Source organism: Arvicola amphibius, chromosome 14, assembly GCF_903992535.2.
Source record: "Arvicola amphibius chromosome 14, mArvAmp1.2, whole genome shotgun sequence".
Lineage (NCBI taxonomy): Eukaryota > Metazoa > Chordata > Mammalia > Rodentia > Cricetidae > Arvicola > Arvicola amphibius.
Genome location: NC_052060.1, coordinates 31,151,036 through 31,168,369, shown reverse-complemented (window position 1 = coordinate 31,168,369; position 17,334 = coordinate 31,151,036). Strand labels below are relative to the sequence as shown.

At 45.4% G+C, this 17,334-nt stretch overlaps 1 protein-coding gene across 1 annotated transcript in view; it reads right to left on the bottom strand.

Moving 5' to 3' along the window:
- Window positions 1–14,911: 14,911 nt before the first annotated feature.
- The window catches only part of Abca4 (ATP binding cassette subfamily A member 4), a 126,457-nt gene continuing 124,034 nt past the window's right edge, over window positions 14,912–17,334 (bottom strand). The window contains exon 50 of the mRNA XM_038311073.1: window positions 14,912–15,267. Coding sequence (XP_038167001.1) covers window positions 15,142–15,267 — 126 coding nt within the window. The 3' untranslated portion in view covers window positions 14,912–15,141. The remainder of the gene's footprint in view (window positions 15,268–17,334) is intronic.

Sequence of the window (17,334 nt, the reverse complement as noted above, 5' to 3'; positions counted from 1 at the left end):
ACTATAAGCCTCACAGAATGGAAACCATGTCTTATGCTTGGCTGCTTCTTGGTCCTGAGTTGGATCTCAGATACAGGTGGGGATGAATCAGATCTTGTTAGAGGCCCCAGAGCTTTGTGTCTAGTTGGGTTGGTTATGTCTCCTCAGTAAAATATTTATAACAGCGATTTATAAGATTTAAAAGACAAGGCACCAATAAACAAAAAAATAAACACAAGCTAGGTGAAAAACCATGTACAGTTTACAAGAAATTAATATATGGCATAATATATGGCATAAGTGACAAACAGGGCTGTGGTTGGCGATAAAGCCATACTCAGGGCCAGCATGGCACTGGTGGAGATGGTGAATGGGCTAGTCCCATTATAACGGGAAGTGGGATTGAAACTAAGAAAGCCGCCGGGCGGTGGTGGAGCACGCCTTTAATCCCAGCACTCGGGAGGCAGAGGCAGGCGGATCTCTGTGAGTTCGAAGCCAGCCTGGTCTACAAGAGCTAGTTCCAGGCCAGGCTCTAAAAAAGCTGCAGAGAAACCCTGTCTCGAAAAACAAAACAAAACAAAACAAAAAAAAAAGCCATCCTACCCTAGGACCGCCAAGAAAAGAAGAGGCAGAGGGCAAGGATCTGGGTCAGCATCCAGTAGAGACATTGCCAATTAAAGATGGGGAGGGGGGGTAACAAAAAGATTCTCCTAGGTTGTATGACTAAACTTCTTTATCATGGAGAGGTGTAGAGCCAACCACAAGCCAGGTTTCCATTCTGTGGGCTTGTAGTCCTATGGGAGAGAGAGAGAGAGAGAGAGAGAGAGAGAGAGAGAGAGAGCGCCAAATGGTTATGGTTCCCTGTGAGTACCATCTTGAGGTCAATATAAAGCAAGTCTAATCCAAAGGAGATGGTAAGTAAGCCAGCTGTTAAGAACAAACGAATAATAGGAAGAGGGAGGGAGGAAGGAGAGAAAGGTAGAGGGGTGTTGTAAGCAATGGGAGAGAGAGACAGGTTTTATGAGAGGCAGGTTTTATGAGGTGTATCGGCTTGGCTAGAAGTGGAGAGACGCAGGTTTCATATATGAGGCTCAGGTAAATGAGAAAAAGAAAGGGAAGGAAGGACATGGCTGCTCCTAGGGATGGTAGAAGGGAAAATTTACTGTAGACATGAGGGAGAGCACAGCCAGAGGCAGGGACTTCTGGGAGAATCAAGAGTGGTCATGGCCCTGAGCCATGTGAGGAGAGGAAGAGGGGAGAGAGGAGAGCCAGACCAAGACGCCAGGAAGGTAAAGATAGATGAAAGGGCCAGGTAACCAAAATGGTTGGATTGTGTAGGGAAGGGCAGCTGTGGGAGGGAAGCCTAGCCTAATACCTAGGCTGGAGAACTTGAGGGGACGGAAGGGGGTATGCTAGCCAGGAAGACCTGGTAACAGATAGGGACTGAGGGATGCTGGGAGAACCTGGCAGCCAGGTCAGCTTTGGTATGTTAAGTAGGCACCTCAGCCTGTTGACCAGGTTTGAGATCTAACAGCAGGCCAAAGCCAGTGTCTTAGGCTTTGAATCCTTCTGAAAGTCTTCCAATGTCCACCGCCACATCAGACTTAACATCATTGTGACTACCAACATCTTTAAAATGCGTTCCAAGGAAGCTGCCGTTTTCCACAGTTTTGCTGTAAACTACCTACCCATGGCTCCCACCCATGTATTCCCCAGATCGCTTGATCTATGACTTTTCCCTGTAACTAGTGAAATCTCTCATGAAACCTCTCCACTGTGAGCGTGGTGTCTAGGGAACCGGAATCCTGGGCCACGGTCACTTCTATTTGGTTCCGGAATAAAATCTTTTATTCCCTACAAAGTGTGAGTTGTGAGTTTTTGTTAGTTTATTTACTTATTTGCCTAAATAGTGCCAAGGGGCTGTGCTTCTAAGACCATTAATTGTACCTAGTCCTAAAGCAGCAGGTAGATTCATGGTTACATAAAACAGCGTTGCCAAGGGTTGAGAATCAAACAAAAATTGTGCCAAAAACAGTGAAGAATTGGACAAGGCAGGGCTAGCACTGCTCGGCAGGGGCACCTGGGCCAACTTAGCACACCTCATCATGAGGCTTTGGAATGAAGGCCTTGTTTGGGGCTGTCAATAATGGACCGATCTGGGTGTGCATTCTTAGCAACACACATGTTTGGGAGGGAAGGAGTGGAGGTTAAGAAGCTCTTGAAGAAACCCATCCAGGAGCTAGAAAACATCATACTGAGGTAACCCAGACCCAGAAAGACAATTATCATATGTGCTCACTCATAAGTGGTTTTTAAACATAAAGCAAAGAAAACCAGCCCATAAATCACAATCCCAGAGAACCTAGACAACAATGAGGACCCTAAGAGAGACATACATGGATCTAATCTACATGGGAAGTAGCAAAAGACAAAATCTCCTGAGTAAATTGGTAGCATGGGGACCTTGGGAGAAGGTTGAACGGGAGGGGAGAGGCAGGGAGGGGAGCAGAGAAAAATGTAGAGCTCAATAAAAATCAAAAGAAAAAGAAAGAAAGAAAGGAAGGAAGGAAGGAAGGAAGGAAGGAAGAAAGAACCCATCCAGCCTCCTCTCTCTGATCTGCTATTGGTCAAGGTCTGTTATAATTTATAAAATGACCGCCACCCCTCTTGCTACTCTTACTGACCATAAACAGCCCTTTCTTTATCTGGGGCTTTCTCAAAATGAAGTCAGCTCGTGTAATGATGGCCCAGTGAGTTTCTTATGCTTCTAAAGCTATGAGCCTTCTGGATGTTTGCAGAAGAGAAAACATCCTGATGATCTTCCCAAAACGCCACCTCCTGCTTTGTTTTTCAGGCTTTTCAGTCTTAGCGAGACCAAGAGCCGGCAGCCTCGGTTTACACCAAATGCCTCACTTCTATAGCTTTTGTAAATCCCTGGGTCTTGTTTCTACACCTTGGCCTGTATCTACGGGTCTTTTCACCCCACGGAAAGGTCAGTCGGAATAATGCTGACTCCTTGGATTACTCGTGGAATTATGAAGTTGGAGAACGCGGCGAAGGCATGGGCTCTGGTCCCCGCCCACTCTCAGAAGCAGGCGCCTGAGCCCTTGGTGCCGGGTTCAGCATTGTGTCTTCTCCATGGAGGCTGCTTCAGCCTTGTTCAGCTTTGTTATCCATGCCGCCCTAACCTTCCTGTCCCAAAGTTTGTCTCCTCCCGGCTTTGTAGGCCCTGCCGCCGTCCTGGCTCCCCTTCCAGCTCGTGCTGTTGTAGATTTGTGCCATAGTTTTGTGAAGCGCTTGACTAGTATACACACGTAGGGTTGGCCCGGCTCACTTCCGGCCTGCATCTGCCTCTTTCTCCTTAAAAGAGAGCAAGGCCGGGCGGTGGTGGCGCACGCCTTTAATCCCAGCACTCGGGAGGCAGAGGCAGGCGGATCTCTGAGTTCGAGGCCAGCCTGGTCTACAAGAGCTAGTTCCAGGACAGGTTCTAGAAACTACAGGGAAACCCTGTCTCGAAAAACCAAAAAAAAAAAAAAAAAAAAAAAAAAAAAAGAGAGAGAGCAAGGTGTGAATGCAGGCTGGAGACAGGACTGGGGGCTGTTAGGACCTGAGTCCAACCATGGCTCTGGCATTTAAGTTTCCTGATGCCCTCAGGTTAGCTCTGCAAACATTTATTTAATTTTACTGGCTCTAATTAGTAGCTTACGTTGTTTCTTGAGAACATGTTAAATATTGCTGAAAATGCTAAATATTGAAAATATCTCCTTAGCTATATAGATGTGTTCTTTGTCAGTTTCCAAATTCCGTTCTTCATCTGGTTTTGGAACGTCCAGGGCCACATACCCCCATCTGCCATGCCGTGAGCACCTTCAATCAGCCAGTTCACTTTTCCATAGCAAAATAGGATCATCGGGCACAGGCATTCATTTATTGTGGCTGTTAAAAAAAAAAAATCACAAGCAAATCCAAGAATGTGGTTACAAAAGCCGAGGCCTGTTGCCAAAGGATGACTGTGTATGTGTGTGCTGCCGGTAGGTCATGTGCTCTGTTATGCAACATCTGACTGTTGATCCCTGGATGTGGTTCAGGGAGTAGCTAGATGCCTAGGAAACTGCTTGTATCCTCGGTGGGAGACGGATGGATGGCTCTTTGGAGTTTTGATCCTGTTTGTAAACACTCTCTCTGCTGGTACATCTGACAAGGCCCAGTTCCAAACTGGGCAACAGGATTCTGGATATTCCCAAAGATCTCTGTGATATGCTATAGTGCAATGTGTTTTCAGCGTGGCACCTTCCAGCTTGCTCTGCTGCCCTTCAACTAACTAGGCACCTCATTAAAGAAAAAAAAAAACCTTAGGCACATTGTATTATAGCTTCATGTTGAGCAGAACAATAGATTCATTTAGTATCAGATATCACTCTGGATAAAGGCAGTTTGGGGAGTTCTACTCCGCAGTTTGGACCGAAAACAAAAGTGGCACAGGGAGGCAGCCTGCTCGGTTACAGGTTAGCATTTGCTCTATTTGGACATGTTCACTGTTTGGCAGTCTATGGTTGACTAAAAACTTATCTACTATGACTAGCAAAGACTTGGCTAGTTGTTAAAGAATATAGTCTCAAATTAGGTTGTGCTCTGTCTGCATATTGCAGAGTTAGATTTTGCTACGTAAGAAGGCACTTTGGGCTAAATGTAATGTATCATTTGTCTCTCAGTTTTGAGCGACAAGTCAAGACCCTGCACACCAACACCAGTTTCCCTCCCTGTCCTGATGGACTCATTTCGTTTCAGTATGGAGTAAACGTGAATTTATAATACCAAATTACTGGAATGATCCTGTATGTTTTCTTTGTAATTTTACGGTGCTAATCATAGACATCATTGTTGGTAAAGAATGGTGGTAGAGAAATCTCCAGGATTCTCAAGCTTGAGTACGACACATCAGGAACACTAAGGCAGGAGGGATGCCTGAAGTTTGAGGCCAGCTGGGTTATATGGTGAGTTCTGGGACAGCCTGACATGCACAGTAAGATCCTACCTAAGGAACAAATAAAAAAGGGGGGGAGCCCCTGGGAACTCTATGGGAGTATTTCCCTGCTAAAGGAATCTAACACGCTTTCTTCTCTTCCAGGGTTGGCTATGGGCAGTGGTGAGCTCTGGTTATAGAAGTATAATGAGGCCCCACCTTCTGATCCTTCAGTCAGTGACAGGCCGTGTATATGATGGCCCCGTAGATTAGACTGGAGCTGGAGAATTCTTGGCACCCAATGACCTCATAGCGATGGTAAGATTGCCGCAAAAATACAACACTCACATATTTGTGGTGATGCTAGTTCAAACACCTCCACCGTGTACCCATCAAATGAAAGCAGAGCATCATACTTATGTAACGTACATAATACTTGGCAATGATAATAAAGGACTATGCTACTGTTTTATGCATTTGGTATAATATCCTTTATACTGTTGTTTCTGCATGTAATGTTTCTATATCGGAAAAAAAAAGCTCCCTGTAAAACAAGTGGGCCATGTTAACTCAGCAACAGCCTCACATGCCTCCTATGTTCTGTATCTCTGCACTGCTGTAGTGTCAGCTGTGCTTGATTTAATCTCGTATTGTTCATCAGGACTTCATGATCCACTGCTAGTTTCACCAACAAGAGACCAACGGGGAATGGTAGTCTTGGAAACAGAATTAGGAGCAGTAAGAATGACGTAGGCTGGAAAGCAGTAATGGTTACTGAGTGCCCAGTCAGTTATGTCCTATCAATCACAGTTACCATCCTGATGAACAAAAATAAGAGCAATGGAAGCAGTTATGTAATCTGTTTCACAGAAGGCAAGGAGACTAAAAAAATTTTCAGCCGGGCCTCTATCGCTTATGGAGAAACTCCAATGATGTGGACTAAAGACCACGCACAGAAGCATGTCCCTGTCAGCACTGTGGCAATCAAAACCAAGGCACAAAGGCTGATCTTACTGAAAGAAAAGGCTGAACCAAGCAATGATGTTGGGTTTACTATTAGTCCGAGGTGAGAAAAGTGGTTAAGAAAAGATGATTCACTCTGTGATCTGTAAAGAATGCCAAGTCTCGGAATACCAATGTGAAGACAGCTAAAGAAATTCTGGAAACTCTGGGTGAGTTCACTTCAGGGGAAAACTACTTATTAGAGCCAATGTTCAATGTATAAAATTCCCCTGTTCTGGTGATATGGCTGAGGGGACTCTCACCTTTAAGAGAGCAACTCAGTGCTGGATTTAAGGCTTCCACAGAGAGATCGAAGTTCGGCTTGAGGGTTCTGATGCAGGCTACCAGTTGAAACCCTTTGTGATCTGGCATAGCGAGATCCCCCAAGACTTTCAGGTGTGCCACTGTGCCTACACGGCCAGCATGCAACAGCAACTGTAAGTCATGGTAACGGCTTGGGAGCATGTATGTTAGCCAGCTCTCTCATGATGCTGTCTTGAGTGGCTGTGGCAGCAGAGCAGAGAAACACTGCTTGGAGAGAGATCTTTAAGGATTTCTCTACTGTTACGGATGCTCCCACCCATCAGCCCTTGTGTTGGTCTTGCAGTCACATCCCCAATACTGAAGTGACATCTTCCCTCCAGACTCCACTCTCTGCTTTGCCCAAGCCATTGTTGGAGCAGAAAGACACAGCTACAGTTCTCTGGGGATGAAAACACCCATGACTGTGTCAAGACCCTAGCTTGGATTTGAGGTGATATCACTAAGGAGTGTCGGGGTGGCAACTGAAAGAAGACTAAGGTTTGCCTGCGATTAAAGGTTTGCCAAGGATGCGGGACTTGCAGAATTCCACAAGGCTAAGCTGAGCTGGCAACGAACTTGACCTGGGTGTGGCTGAGGATGCTATCTAGGAGCTCCTGAGGAAGTGACTAATGAAGAGTCGTCAGCCCAAGAAGAGAGGCACATAGCTGGAGGAGAGAGAGGAAAAAAGAAACCGAAGAAGTTCAAGGAGGAGAAGAAGGCCAAGAAGAGCCACAGAATTTAGCAGAAGTTTCTACAGCCTTCAGTAATCCTCAAAAGCTTGAAAGCATGACCCCAAGAGCAAACGTTTTCATGAATAGAGGAATATCCGAGGCGAGCTGCCTGTTTACAAGCACATCTGTGATGAAATGGGTCCAGGCAAGCAAAGCATCATGGGCTGCAGTGATGTCATCTTTCTGTTCCCGCTTGGCAGAGCAGAGAGTGGCGTTTGGAGGGAAAATATCACTTCGATATTGTGATGTGAGCGCATTGTCAGTAAAGGGCCGATGTGTGAGAACATGATCAACAGTAAGCACAAGCTTGAACGATCGCTCTCCAAGCATGCTTCTCAGCTTAAGTTGGCACACAACTCAAGAGTATATCTTAGGAGAAGAGCTGAGTCACCATGACATACGGTTCCGGCGGCTGCACACTGAAAGGTCTAATGTCCCTCAAGAAGTGGCAAGGCCTTCCTGAGAGATTCCAGCAGAAGACATTGTTGGCGTAGGGGGCGATAGCTCCATGTGAGTTATTCCGCTGAAAGCCTTCTAATGAGAAGAACTGAGCAGGTCAGGACACTGGCGGTTTATCCCATTTAAGCTTGTGTTTTGATCACTAACCAAAAAGTTTTAGAAGAAAAACAGTTAAAGAATAAAAAGTCTAGTTGGATATGGTAGTTTATGCCAGTAATCCCAGCACTCAGGAGGTGGAGGCAAAAGGATCAGGAGTTCAAGGATACTACTAACTACAAACTAAGTTTGAAGTTAGCATAAACTATGTAAGAGCCTGGCTCAATTTTCTTAATAGAAAAAAAGTTTAGCTAATAAGGGTGTAAAGAAACTATTTTTATGCAACTATATGAGTTTGTGCTTTTAGTAGTGTTCTAAAAAGTTTAAAACATAGTTTGGTGGCAAAAAGCTACAGCATGATGAGATGAAACTTATTGAAGAAAGAAAAAATAATAAAGTAAACCTAGTGTAAACCATATGTATGGTGTCTATAAAGTCTACGTGGGTGAGAATTCCTGGGTCTCCACATTCATTCACCACTTAGTCACCAACACTAAAGGTTCGGCATTCCTGTAGGGAGGGACTCTGGCCCGCCCACTCGATTGGTAGGCATGGCTCTGGCAGGCCTTGCCTGTCTCTCCCATTCACTTTGCCTTGCTAAAAACCATTAGATTACATTCCTAAAGCTAGCCACCAAGGTCTATTCCCTTATTTGGTCACTTCCTCCTCCTGAGGTTGACCACGTGGGTCAACCTCAGTATTGAAGTCCAACAATCAAAAGCCCCCTTTGATTCACCCAATTACTGCACCACCACCGCCCGGCTTCACACCCAATTAAAATCAAACACCTCATCCTAACACAAGGTTTCCCCCTTGTACCTTGATAACCTGCCATTTTCCTATGTGACACGTCTCTGACCTCTTTATCCAGAGGCAATCCTTTGTCCTCTACCCCAAGACAAATACCCCTGTGCCCTTTCCTTTGCTCCCTTCCCCTTTTCCCTCTTCCTCTATACCCTGTCTTTGTTCCTTATCCCTGTCCTCTGTCCTTCTGGGGCAAATGAATCTGCTTTGTGCTGAGAACTTGAGAACTTGGTCTTGGGGGTCCTGAGCTGATACTTTTCCTTCCAGCCTCTATGACTGTTGGTTGTGAAATGACGTGAGAGGGACCCGAGGGCTGCGTGGTGGGTGAGGGCCAGAGGCCTCACTGCAGGCAGGAGACAAAAACACCATGCAGGCAGAGCTTAAATACAGAGTTTAGTGAGAGAAGGGTGAAGGGGAGGGGAGAGCGAAAGAGAAATACAGAGAGGAAGAGGAAAAAGAGGCGAGGACCAGCCTGCCTCTTCAGAAGAGCAGTGGGAAAGATAGGGAGAGGGTGGAGCTTGATTCTTAAGGGACTTTTATACCTGCATAGTAACACAGCAACCACAGGACCCTGGGCTGGCTGGAGTACTGCCTGGGTTCACCCTGCCAGGTGACAGGGGTCAGCACAGTGCCTGAATCCTAACACTGCTGAGTTCCTTTAAGTTTTAAATAGTTTCCTCAGTGCCTTTTCTGTTTGTATAAACAGACCCTCTCCCTGTGTTACATTCGCCTGCAGTAGTGATATGGTAACACGCTGCACATTTTATAGCTGCGAAAAAGTAGGTTAGCCCATGCAACCTTTTATAGGCTATACGAGGTATATATGTAGGTCGATGTAAACATGCTCTATGGTATTCATACAGTAATATTGCCTACTGATGCATTTCTCAGACGGTATTCCATTTAATACCTGACAAAACATTTCAGGGAAAGTAACGGGAGAGGCAGGAGTGAGGAGTATAAGAGCTGATGCCACGTGGAGGCAGGACAGGGGATCGGCATTCCCTGCTGACCCAACATGCCCCACAGTGGAAAAGAGAATGTTTGATCAGAGATAGGTTAAAAATTGTTTACCTAGGACTGCACATAGCTCCTGGGCAAAGTCCAGTGAGAAAAACCACTTTCCCATAGCCTCTGTATGCTGCAAGGGTTCAGAACCACATCTAGTGAGAAAAAAAAAAAAAAAAACGAAAACAAAAACAAAAATAGACTTAGTTCAGTGCACATGAGATCCATCCACTCCCTCCCCCGAAATATCCCAACTGTGGGCTGGGCTGTGGCTCAGTAGGAAGCAGTTGCCTAGCATGTGCTATGCTCTGGATTGGATCCCCAGCACTGAGAAAGAAAAAAACAAAATAAAACCCCAATATAATTGCTACCAAATATAGAAAACCTATCCATGAGATACCTATAAAAGATATATTGAATCCAGGTGGTGGTGGCATATACCTTTAATCCCAGTCCTCAAGAGGCAGAGGCAGGTGGATCTCTGAGTTTCAGGCCAGCCCGGTCTATAGAACAGCTGGAATTATACAGAGAAACACTGTCTGGAAAAAAATCGAAAAACAAAACAAGGGGCTGGAGAGATGGCTCAGAGGTTAAGAGCACTGGCTGCTCTTCCAGAGGTCCTGAGTTCAATTCCCAGCAACCATATGGTGGCTCACAATCATCTGTAATTCGATCTGGTTCCCTCTTCTGACATGCAGACAGAACACTGTATAAATAATAAATAAATAAATTAAAAGCAAAAACAAAAACGGGAAAAAAACCAAAAGATATATTGTGCTTCCCAGCATTATATAACCAAGACCTGAGAGCCACCGCTGATAGCTGAGTAATTGCTTATGCAATGTCACTGAGTTGACTTGGTTCTTTCTCATTATGTGAGCTTATGCACCATCATCCTGACAAAGGCAACAAAGAGGCAATCTAAAACCCAACATTTTAGCTGGAGATGGAAGGCGGCAGGGGAAGAGTTTCAGGGGTTGCTAGTCCACTGACTGAAAAGGACTGTTTGGATTTTAGTGAACTTCCCACAGAATGCAAGGACTTGTAAACAAAGCTTTACTGTTCTGGTTCCCTGTTGACCTTGCCAAGCAAAGGCAAACAAGTCTGACTTTCTCAAAGAGATTCTCTCTTTGTAACCATGGCTGTCCCGGAACTCAGAGACATCAGCCTGCCTCTGCCTCCAGAGGGCTGGAATTAAAGATGAGCACTGCCATTTCTGGCCCATGATGGTATTTTTAGCATGATTCAATCTCTAAATGAGCAAGACATTTGTTACATAAGGCCTGGATCTATAATTTTTATGCATAATATTAATCCCAGAAGATTGTTTTGATTAGATAAGCCCATTATCAAAAATGTACCTAGCCGAGGCGTCTGATGGATCTGAACGGGCTAGATAGTGGATGTATTGGATCATTCTGTACCCAGTCAAATTTAAGAGTTGCTTGATTCAATCCAAAGAGCTCAAGACACGGGTTTGTGGAGTTCAGGATCCAACAGAGAACTTGCCCCTGACCTCCAGTGGCTGGGACAAGCCAAGGGCACAATGAACCCTGTCCAGGCAGCTCTGTCTAGTCATTAGCACTCCTGGAATTCTACTTGAAATCTCGCCTCTGACTCCTCTCTCTTAGGAAGTAAAATGTTAGACACATTCAACAGGGGTTAACGGAGCAGACAAAAGACTAACCAAGCAGATGGCACCTGTGGTGGCGGTGGTCCAGAGAGCGCTACAGCAGTCAGAAAATGCTGCTGAACCACAAAGAAACAGCCTGGTGGTACACAGTTTGGCATGTCCCTTAAATGGATGTATTTCCTTAGTTTGTAGTCTGTGGCTGGCAGAAAACTTGTGATTGATTAGCCAGGTTTCAGCCACTAGTTTTAAGACTAAACTATCTTATTGGGTTAATTTAGGGTAAAGCAAGCTTCATTTAACTCAGTGGTTGTCAACCTTCCTAATGCTGAGACCCTTTAATGTACTTCCTCATGCTGTGGTGACCCCCCCATCATAAATTTATTTTCATTGCTACTTCACAATTGCAATTTTGCTACTGTTATGAATCGTAATGTAAATATCTGTGTTTCCTGGTGGTCTTAGGTGACCCCTGTGAAGGGGCCAAGGGGTCGTGACCCACGGGTTGAAAACCATTGACTTAACTTGTGTTATTTGAGTTTCTTGGGAGTGAGCAGATTGAGATCATGCCTGGGCATGGTTCACCCCCTTGTCAAGCCAAGCTGCTTCTTTGGAGCTGACCTTAGTTAGGCCTATTGCTGTCATACACAGGGAACTGCAGGCACGTCCCAGCTTCGGCTTAGTCTAGAGAAGTATTTCTCAACCTGTGGGTCGTGACCCCATTGGACCCCTTCACGGGAGTCACCTAAGACCACCAGAAAACACATATTTAAGATATTGACATTATGCTTCATAAAGAGTTAAGAAATTACAGTTATGAAGTAGAAACAAAATAATTTTATGGTTGGGGGTCACCATGAGGAACTGCATTAAGGGGTCACAGCATAAAGAAGATTGAGAACCACTGGTCTAGAGGGTCATGTGTCTGGCTGCGGGGTGAATGAAAAGAGATTTTTTTATCGTATTATTGTCAACAACATATTTGTCAACAAGGCTATGATAGGGACGTCACTGATTTGAGCCACTGCTCTGAGGTGTGTGGTGTTTCTGTGTTTCTGAGCATGTCTGTTCCACATACATCATGCCACCCAGGGACCCAGGGCCCATCCAACTGTGCTCTGGTATGCTGGGTCCTTTAGAATGTTTTTATGGCTGAAGCTGGGATACTGGGTTACAGAACTGGGAAGGTGGATCTGAGGGGCTTTTCTGCTCAGATCCTGCACACATCCTTTCGACTGTTGAGCTAGAGGGAACGCTTAGCGCAAGTTTCAGAAACATAGCTCTTATGTGGGCAACTGTGCAACAAATCGTACCCTCTTCTAGGAGGAAAACGGCTAGGCATCACACGGCAGCGCCTTCCCACATCCTAGCCTTTTAGATCACTTTCTTCTGAGTTGTGCGCTCAAAGGCAGCCACTGAGGAGGGGTGGGGCTGCAGGAATGTGTGGCTGTGGAGAGACAAAGGACTCAGAGGCCCTGTACTGAAACTGATGCCCCTCTATCGCCATCTTCAAACCCTCGATAACTGCTCTCATATTTTCCCTTTGCACCGCGTCCGACCAATTATGCATCCAATTGTGCTCGCTGGTTTCCCCATTAACATTTTCATGCTACCCACTTACTATTTACTGAAAATCTATTATGTAATCAAAACATCAGAAAAGAGATATAAACAGTGGAGGCTACAAAGATGAGTAAGATTCAAGGTCTAGGATCTTGCAATCTAGTAGTGGAATGAGAGCAGTTGTGGAATATTCCTCCTCTACCCTGTGTGAATATATATCACTCTGATTGGTTTAATAAAAAAAACTAAATGGCCAGTAGCTAGGCAGAATGGGGGGGGGGGCAGAGAGAGACTGCTGGGGAGAAGGGTAGAGTCTGGGGAAGTCACCAGCCAGACTCAGAAGCAGCAGCATGGGAAGTACACAGATGGTGTAAAAGAACCTTGGGACAGCACATGGATTAATATCAATGGGTTCGTTTAGGTTATAAGAGCTAGCTAGAAACAAGCCTAAGCTATTGGTGAGCTTTCATAATTAGTAAGAGTCTTCGCGTGGTTATTTGAGAGTCAGCGGTCCAGATGAAAAACTCCACCTACAAGAACTGGAATAAATTGTCACTCAGAATAATTTACAGGACATTTAAGATGGCTCAGTGGATGCTTACTACCCAGGCTGATGGCCCAGATTTGATTCCTGGGACCCGCATGGCAGAAGAAGAGAATGACTCCATGCTTTCCTGAAACTCTCATACAGTAAATGATTCCTCCTGTCTCCTCCTTGGATAGTCTTCTCTTCATGACCTCAGAGTTGCTAACCCACCTCTAGCCAGGGTGAACTAGAGACTCGGCCAACTGTGCTCACTATATCCCTCGTCTCTTGTCAGCTACAATTACTGGGCCTCAGCATACCCCCCCTCCCCCAAGCCCTCTGGGGCTCTGGAGAACAGCCACACCATGATGTAACCTGAGAAGCACTTCTGCAGAGAGGGTTTAAACAAAGACCATCTGTAGCTCTGACAGGGAGACCATCTTGGAAGAAATCTGCTCCCTTTTTTCATCCAGGTGTTTCAAAGTCTGGATTAAAAAAATTAGTTTTGCCCAATGGTGGTGGCACACACCTTTAATCCCAGCACTTGGGAGGCAGAGGCAGGTGAATCTCAATTAGCTCGAGGTCAGCCTGATCTACAAAGCGAGTTCCAGGACAGCTAGGACTGTTAGAGAAATCCTGTCTCAAAAAGCAAAAAAAAAAAAAAAAAAAAAAAAAAAAAAAAAAAAAAAAAAAAAAAAACCAACCAAACAAACAAAAAACTACAAAGAAAAGGATTAGTTTCTAATTCCTGATGCTTTGTTAGCCATTGTCTTCTAATACCCCTGCGGCAGATACACTCACCAGCACCGAACGTGGTCCGTGACGGAAGCCGGAAGCTGAGAGAGGAGATTTCTGAGACCTTGTGAGAAATGCCAAGGGAACAAGAGTCTTGGGATCAGTTTCTCCACAACGCGGGTTGTTCTTGGATGTGCTTTCGTGCCCCTCGCAGGTGGAGCGGGCAGGAGTGAGTTCACTTCAGATGATTCCTTACAACTGTCTACTGTTATTTGTTTAGGTGCCTCCATGGGCAGACATGTTTCTGCCACGTGTGGCTCGTCCTTATGATTGTATAGAGATTGAACTTATGAGAACCTTTCTCAGGTGACCCTTCTTAACCCTCAGAGTTTAAATTGTCTGACGCTCTGACTAGAGTTGGCTGGCTGTTACATGAGACTGTAGTCCCCCTCATTTCCAGGCACCCTCCCCCAGGTTCATGCTGCCAACTAGAGCAGTGAACAGAAGAGACCCAGCAAAAAGTGTTGTTAGGATTATGCTGGCCTGCCCTGTCATCTGACAGGATGTGCCCAGGCAGTGCCCTGGCCAGACCCTGGGTCCCCGATGCAAAGACCCCTTTCAGAGAAGCTCCACCCACCCCTTTCTTTGCTTTCTTCCCTCCGAGGAAACAGTTCTCTCTCTCTCTCTCTCTCTCTCTCTCTCTCTCTCTCTCTCTCTCTCTCTCTCTCTCTCTCTCTCTCTCTCTCTCTCTCTCTCTCTTCTCTCTCTCTCTCTCTCTCTCTCTCTCTCTCTCTCTCTCTCTCTCACACACACACACACACACACACACAAACAAAAAACAAAACATAAACTTTACATTCGGATAGTGCACACTTGCACTACCCAGTGGGTGTTTTTCTTAAACGCTGTGAAGGCTTTGGATGTGACATTACAATGAGCCCTTTCACTTCCACTCCAGTGGTGCAAGATGTTGCCACGGCTAGCATGGCTGTGTCACTGATTCTGGTGGCGCTCACAGCAGTTGAGGTACACTTACCCTCTGAGAAAGTCTGAAACTATAGCATATGCTGAACATGGATGAAGTCGGGGTTTAGGGGGCGATTAACGAGTAGTTCACGAGGAGAGTGCAGTTTATTCCACCTGCCCATCACCCCCACACACCTGCCCTCCTCCAACCCCATAAAAGCAGAGCCCCTCAGTGAAAGCGGCCCTAAACAAAACCACTGGGCAGGGGACTGCTCTGATGGACTGGATGAGTTGCCTTCGGGGAGGTCAGTTTTGCCAGCAAGGATTCCGGTGAGTCGGTGAGTTTGGGGTTCCTTCTGGAAGAGCCTCCTTGAGTTCACTGTGGGCGCCTCGTGTGTTTGCCTTCCCCTGCCGTAGGGCTGTTTTCGTTAGCCAGTTGTTCAGTTGTTCCCGTGGGCAAAGGCTCCTGCGTTGTTTCCGGCTGCCCAGCTTTCCCTTCAAGCTATAGGAAACAAACAACGTAAGAGGAATGAGCCTGAGGAAGGTCAGGGGGACACTTCTCATCCTGGCTTTTTGGAGCTACAGAGTTTTATGTTTCAAGGTGCAGCTTTGGCAATCTCTGGAGGAAGCTCAGCTGTAGGGACTAGGAAGGCGTCTATTTGACGACCAAGGTTCTGGGCTGCCTTAAGGTCTTAGCTGTGGACTGAGCAGACCAGATGCCGTCTAAGGTCCACACATTTCTTGTAGAGACTTACATAAGCTATCTCTAGGTGTTCTTTCTAGTGGTTGTTTTGGAGACTACGTTCCCTACTCCCATGCTGGTGTCCAAACCAAAAATAATTTATTTTTATTTTATGTGCATTGGTATTTGGCTTACATGTATGTCTGTGTGAGGGATTTAGATCCACTGGAATTTAAGTTACAGACAGTTGTGAATTCCCTGATGTGGTTGCTGGCAATTGAACTCTGGCCTTCTGGAAGAGCAACCAGTGCTCTTAACCTCTGAGCCATCTCTCCAACAACCCCTGCACATTTTTTTAACCCAAGAAAGTCACCATCACCTTGCTGACTTAAAAGCTAAGAAGCTATCATTTAAGTTAAGCCCTGAGTCTAGAGTTCTCTTTGTCCAGTTCATACAGTCATGGCTCCTGGGAAGAAAGATCCTTTGACTGGGATATATCTCAGGTGAGAGAGATTCCAATGGAGTTCATGGTAATGCATCCAGATCAAACTTGTGTACTAAATTCAGGGTCCTGGGGAAACAGACATTTTTCTAACTCACCTTTCTAACTAGAGGTACATAATCTCTAATCACAAATGTAGGCTGTCTTCATGATCCAATACCAGCTGTGGGGTAGGGGTGGGAGGTGAGGGTGCAGGGGAAGGAGAGGGTTGAAGGTAGACCTTCCCAGTCTATGTAAATTTTGACTTGTCCAATTATCTGGTTGAAACACAGATCTCTTAAGAAGCAGACAATGAGTTGTAGGGATGAGAACAGGTCCCAAGATGGTACCAGTATAATGTACATAAGAACTCATATGTACATAAAACTATATGTTTTATGACAGATTTATATATAATATAAAGAATTTCTATAAACTTTTATTGAAGATGGTATGTCATAAGTCAGAGTTATATTTTTGAGTAAAACATTTATTACAATAGTAATAATGTAGCCAATGTGTTACAGTAGGTTCAAGTGACAAGCACAATAGTACCATGATCTTAATGGGTCCAAATGACAGACCATGAGCACCCTGGCCTAGCCTAATGTAGCTGGTGTTAGCTCTGTGTGAGGGACGGTGCTGCTGGCAATGGCAGCTCACTCGTGCAATTCCAACACTTGGGAGGCTGAGTTAGGAAGACCTGGACCACACAGTGAGATCCAGTCAACAAACAAACCAATAAGTAAAATAAGGAATATTTTGTGGCATGTGGAAGGGGCCACAGGTAGTTCTTAGAAATAATTTTGTTATCTAACTATGTGTTCTCTGTGATGGAGGAGGGTCATCTGTCTATGTGTTACTCTCATTGGTTAATTAATAAAGAAAACTGCTTGACCTGATAGGTTAGAACATAGGTAGGTGGGGAAGACAGAACAGAATGCTGGGAGGAAGAAGGCAGTGAGGCAGTCGCCATGACTCTCCTCTCCAAGATGGACGCAGGTTAGAATCTTTCCAGTAAGCCACCACCTTGTGGTGCTACACAGATTACTAAATATGGGTTAAAGCCAGATGTGAGAATTAGCCAATAAGAGGCTGAAACTAATGGGCCAGGCAGTGTTTAAATGAATACAGTTTTCATGTAATTATTCTGGAGCTAAGTTAGCCTTGCGGGAGCTGGGCGGGACGAAATGCAGGCCTGCTTGCCTCCATACTACATCTCTGTGATAACAGGAGCTTGTGACTGTACATGATTCTCAAAGGATATTTTCAGCCTATATCAACAGCAGCTGCGAGATCTAAAACTGAGAGACAGTAGTTAGAAGATTGGTAAAAGGAAGCTTCCCTGGGCAGCTTTACTTGGGTATGCTGGGCCCTCTGGAGGGTGACAGATGGGGAGACAAAGT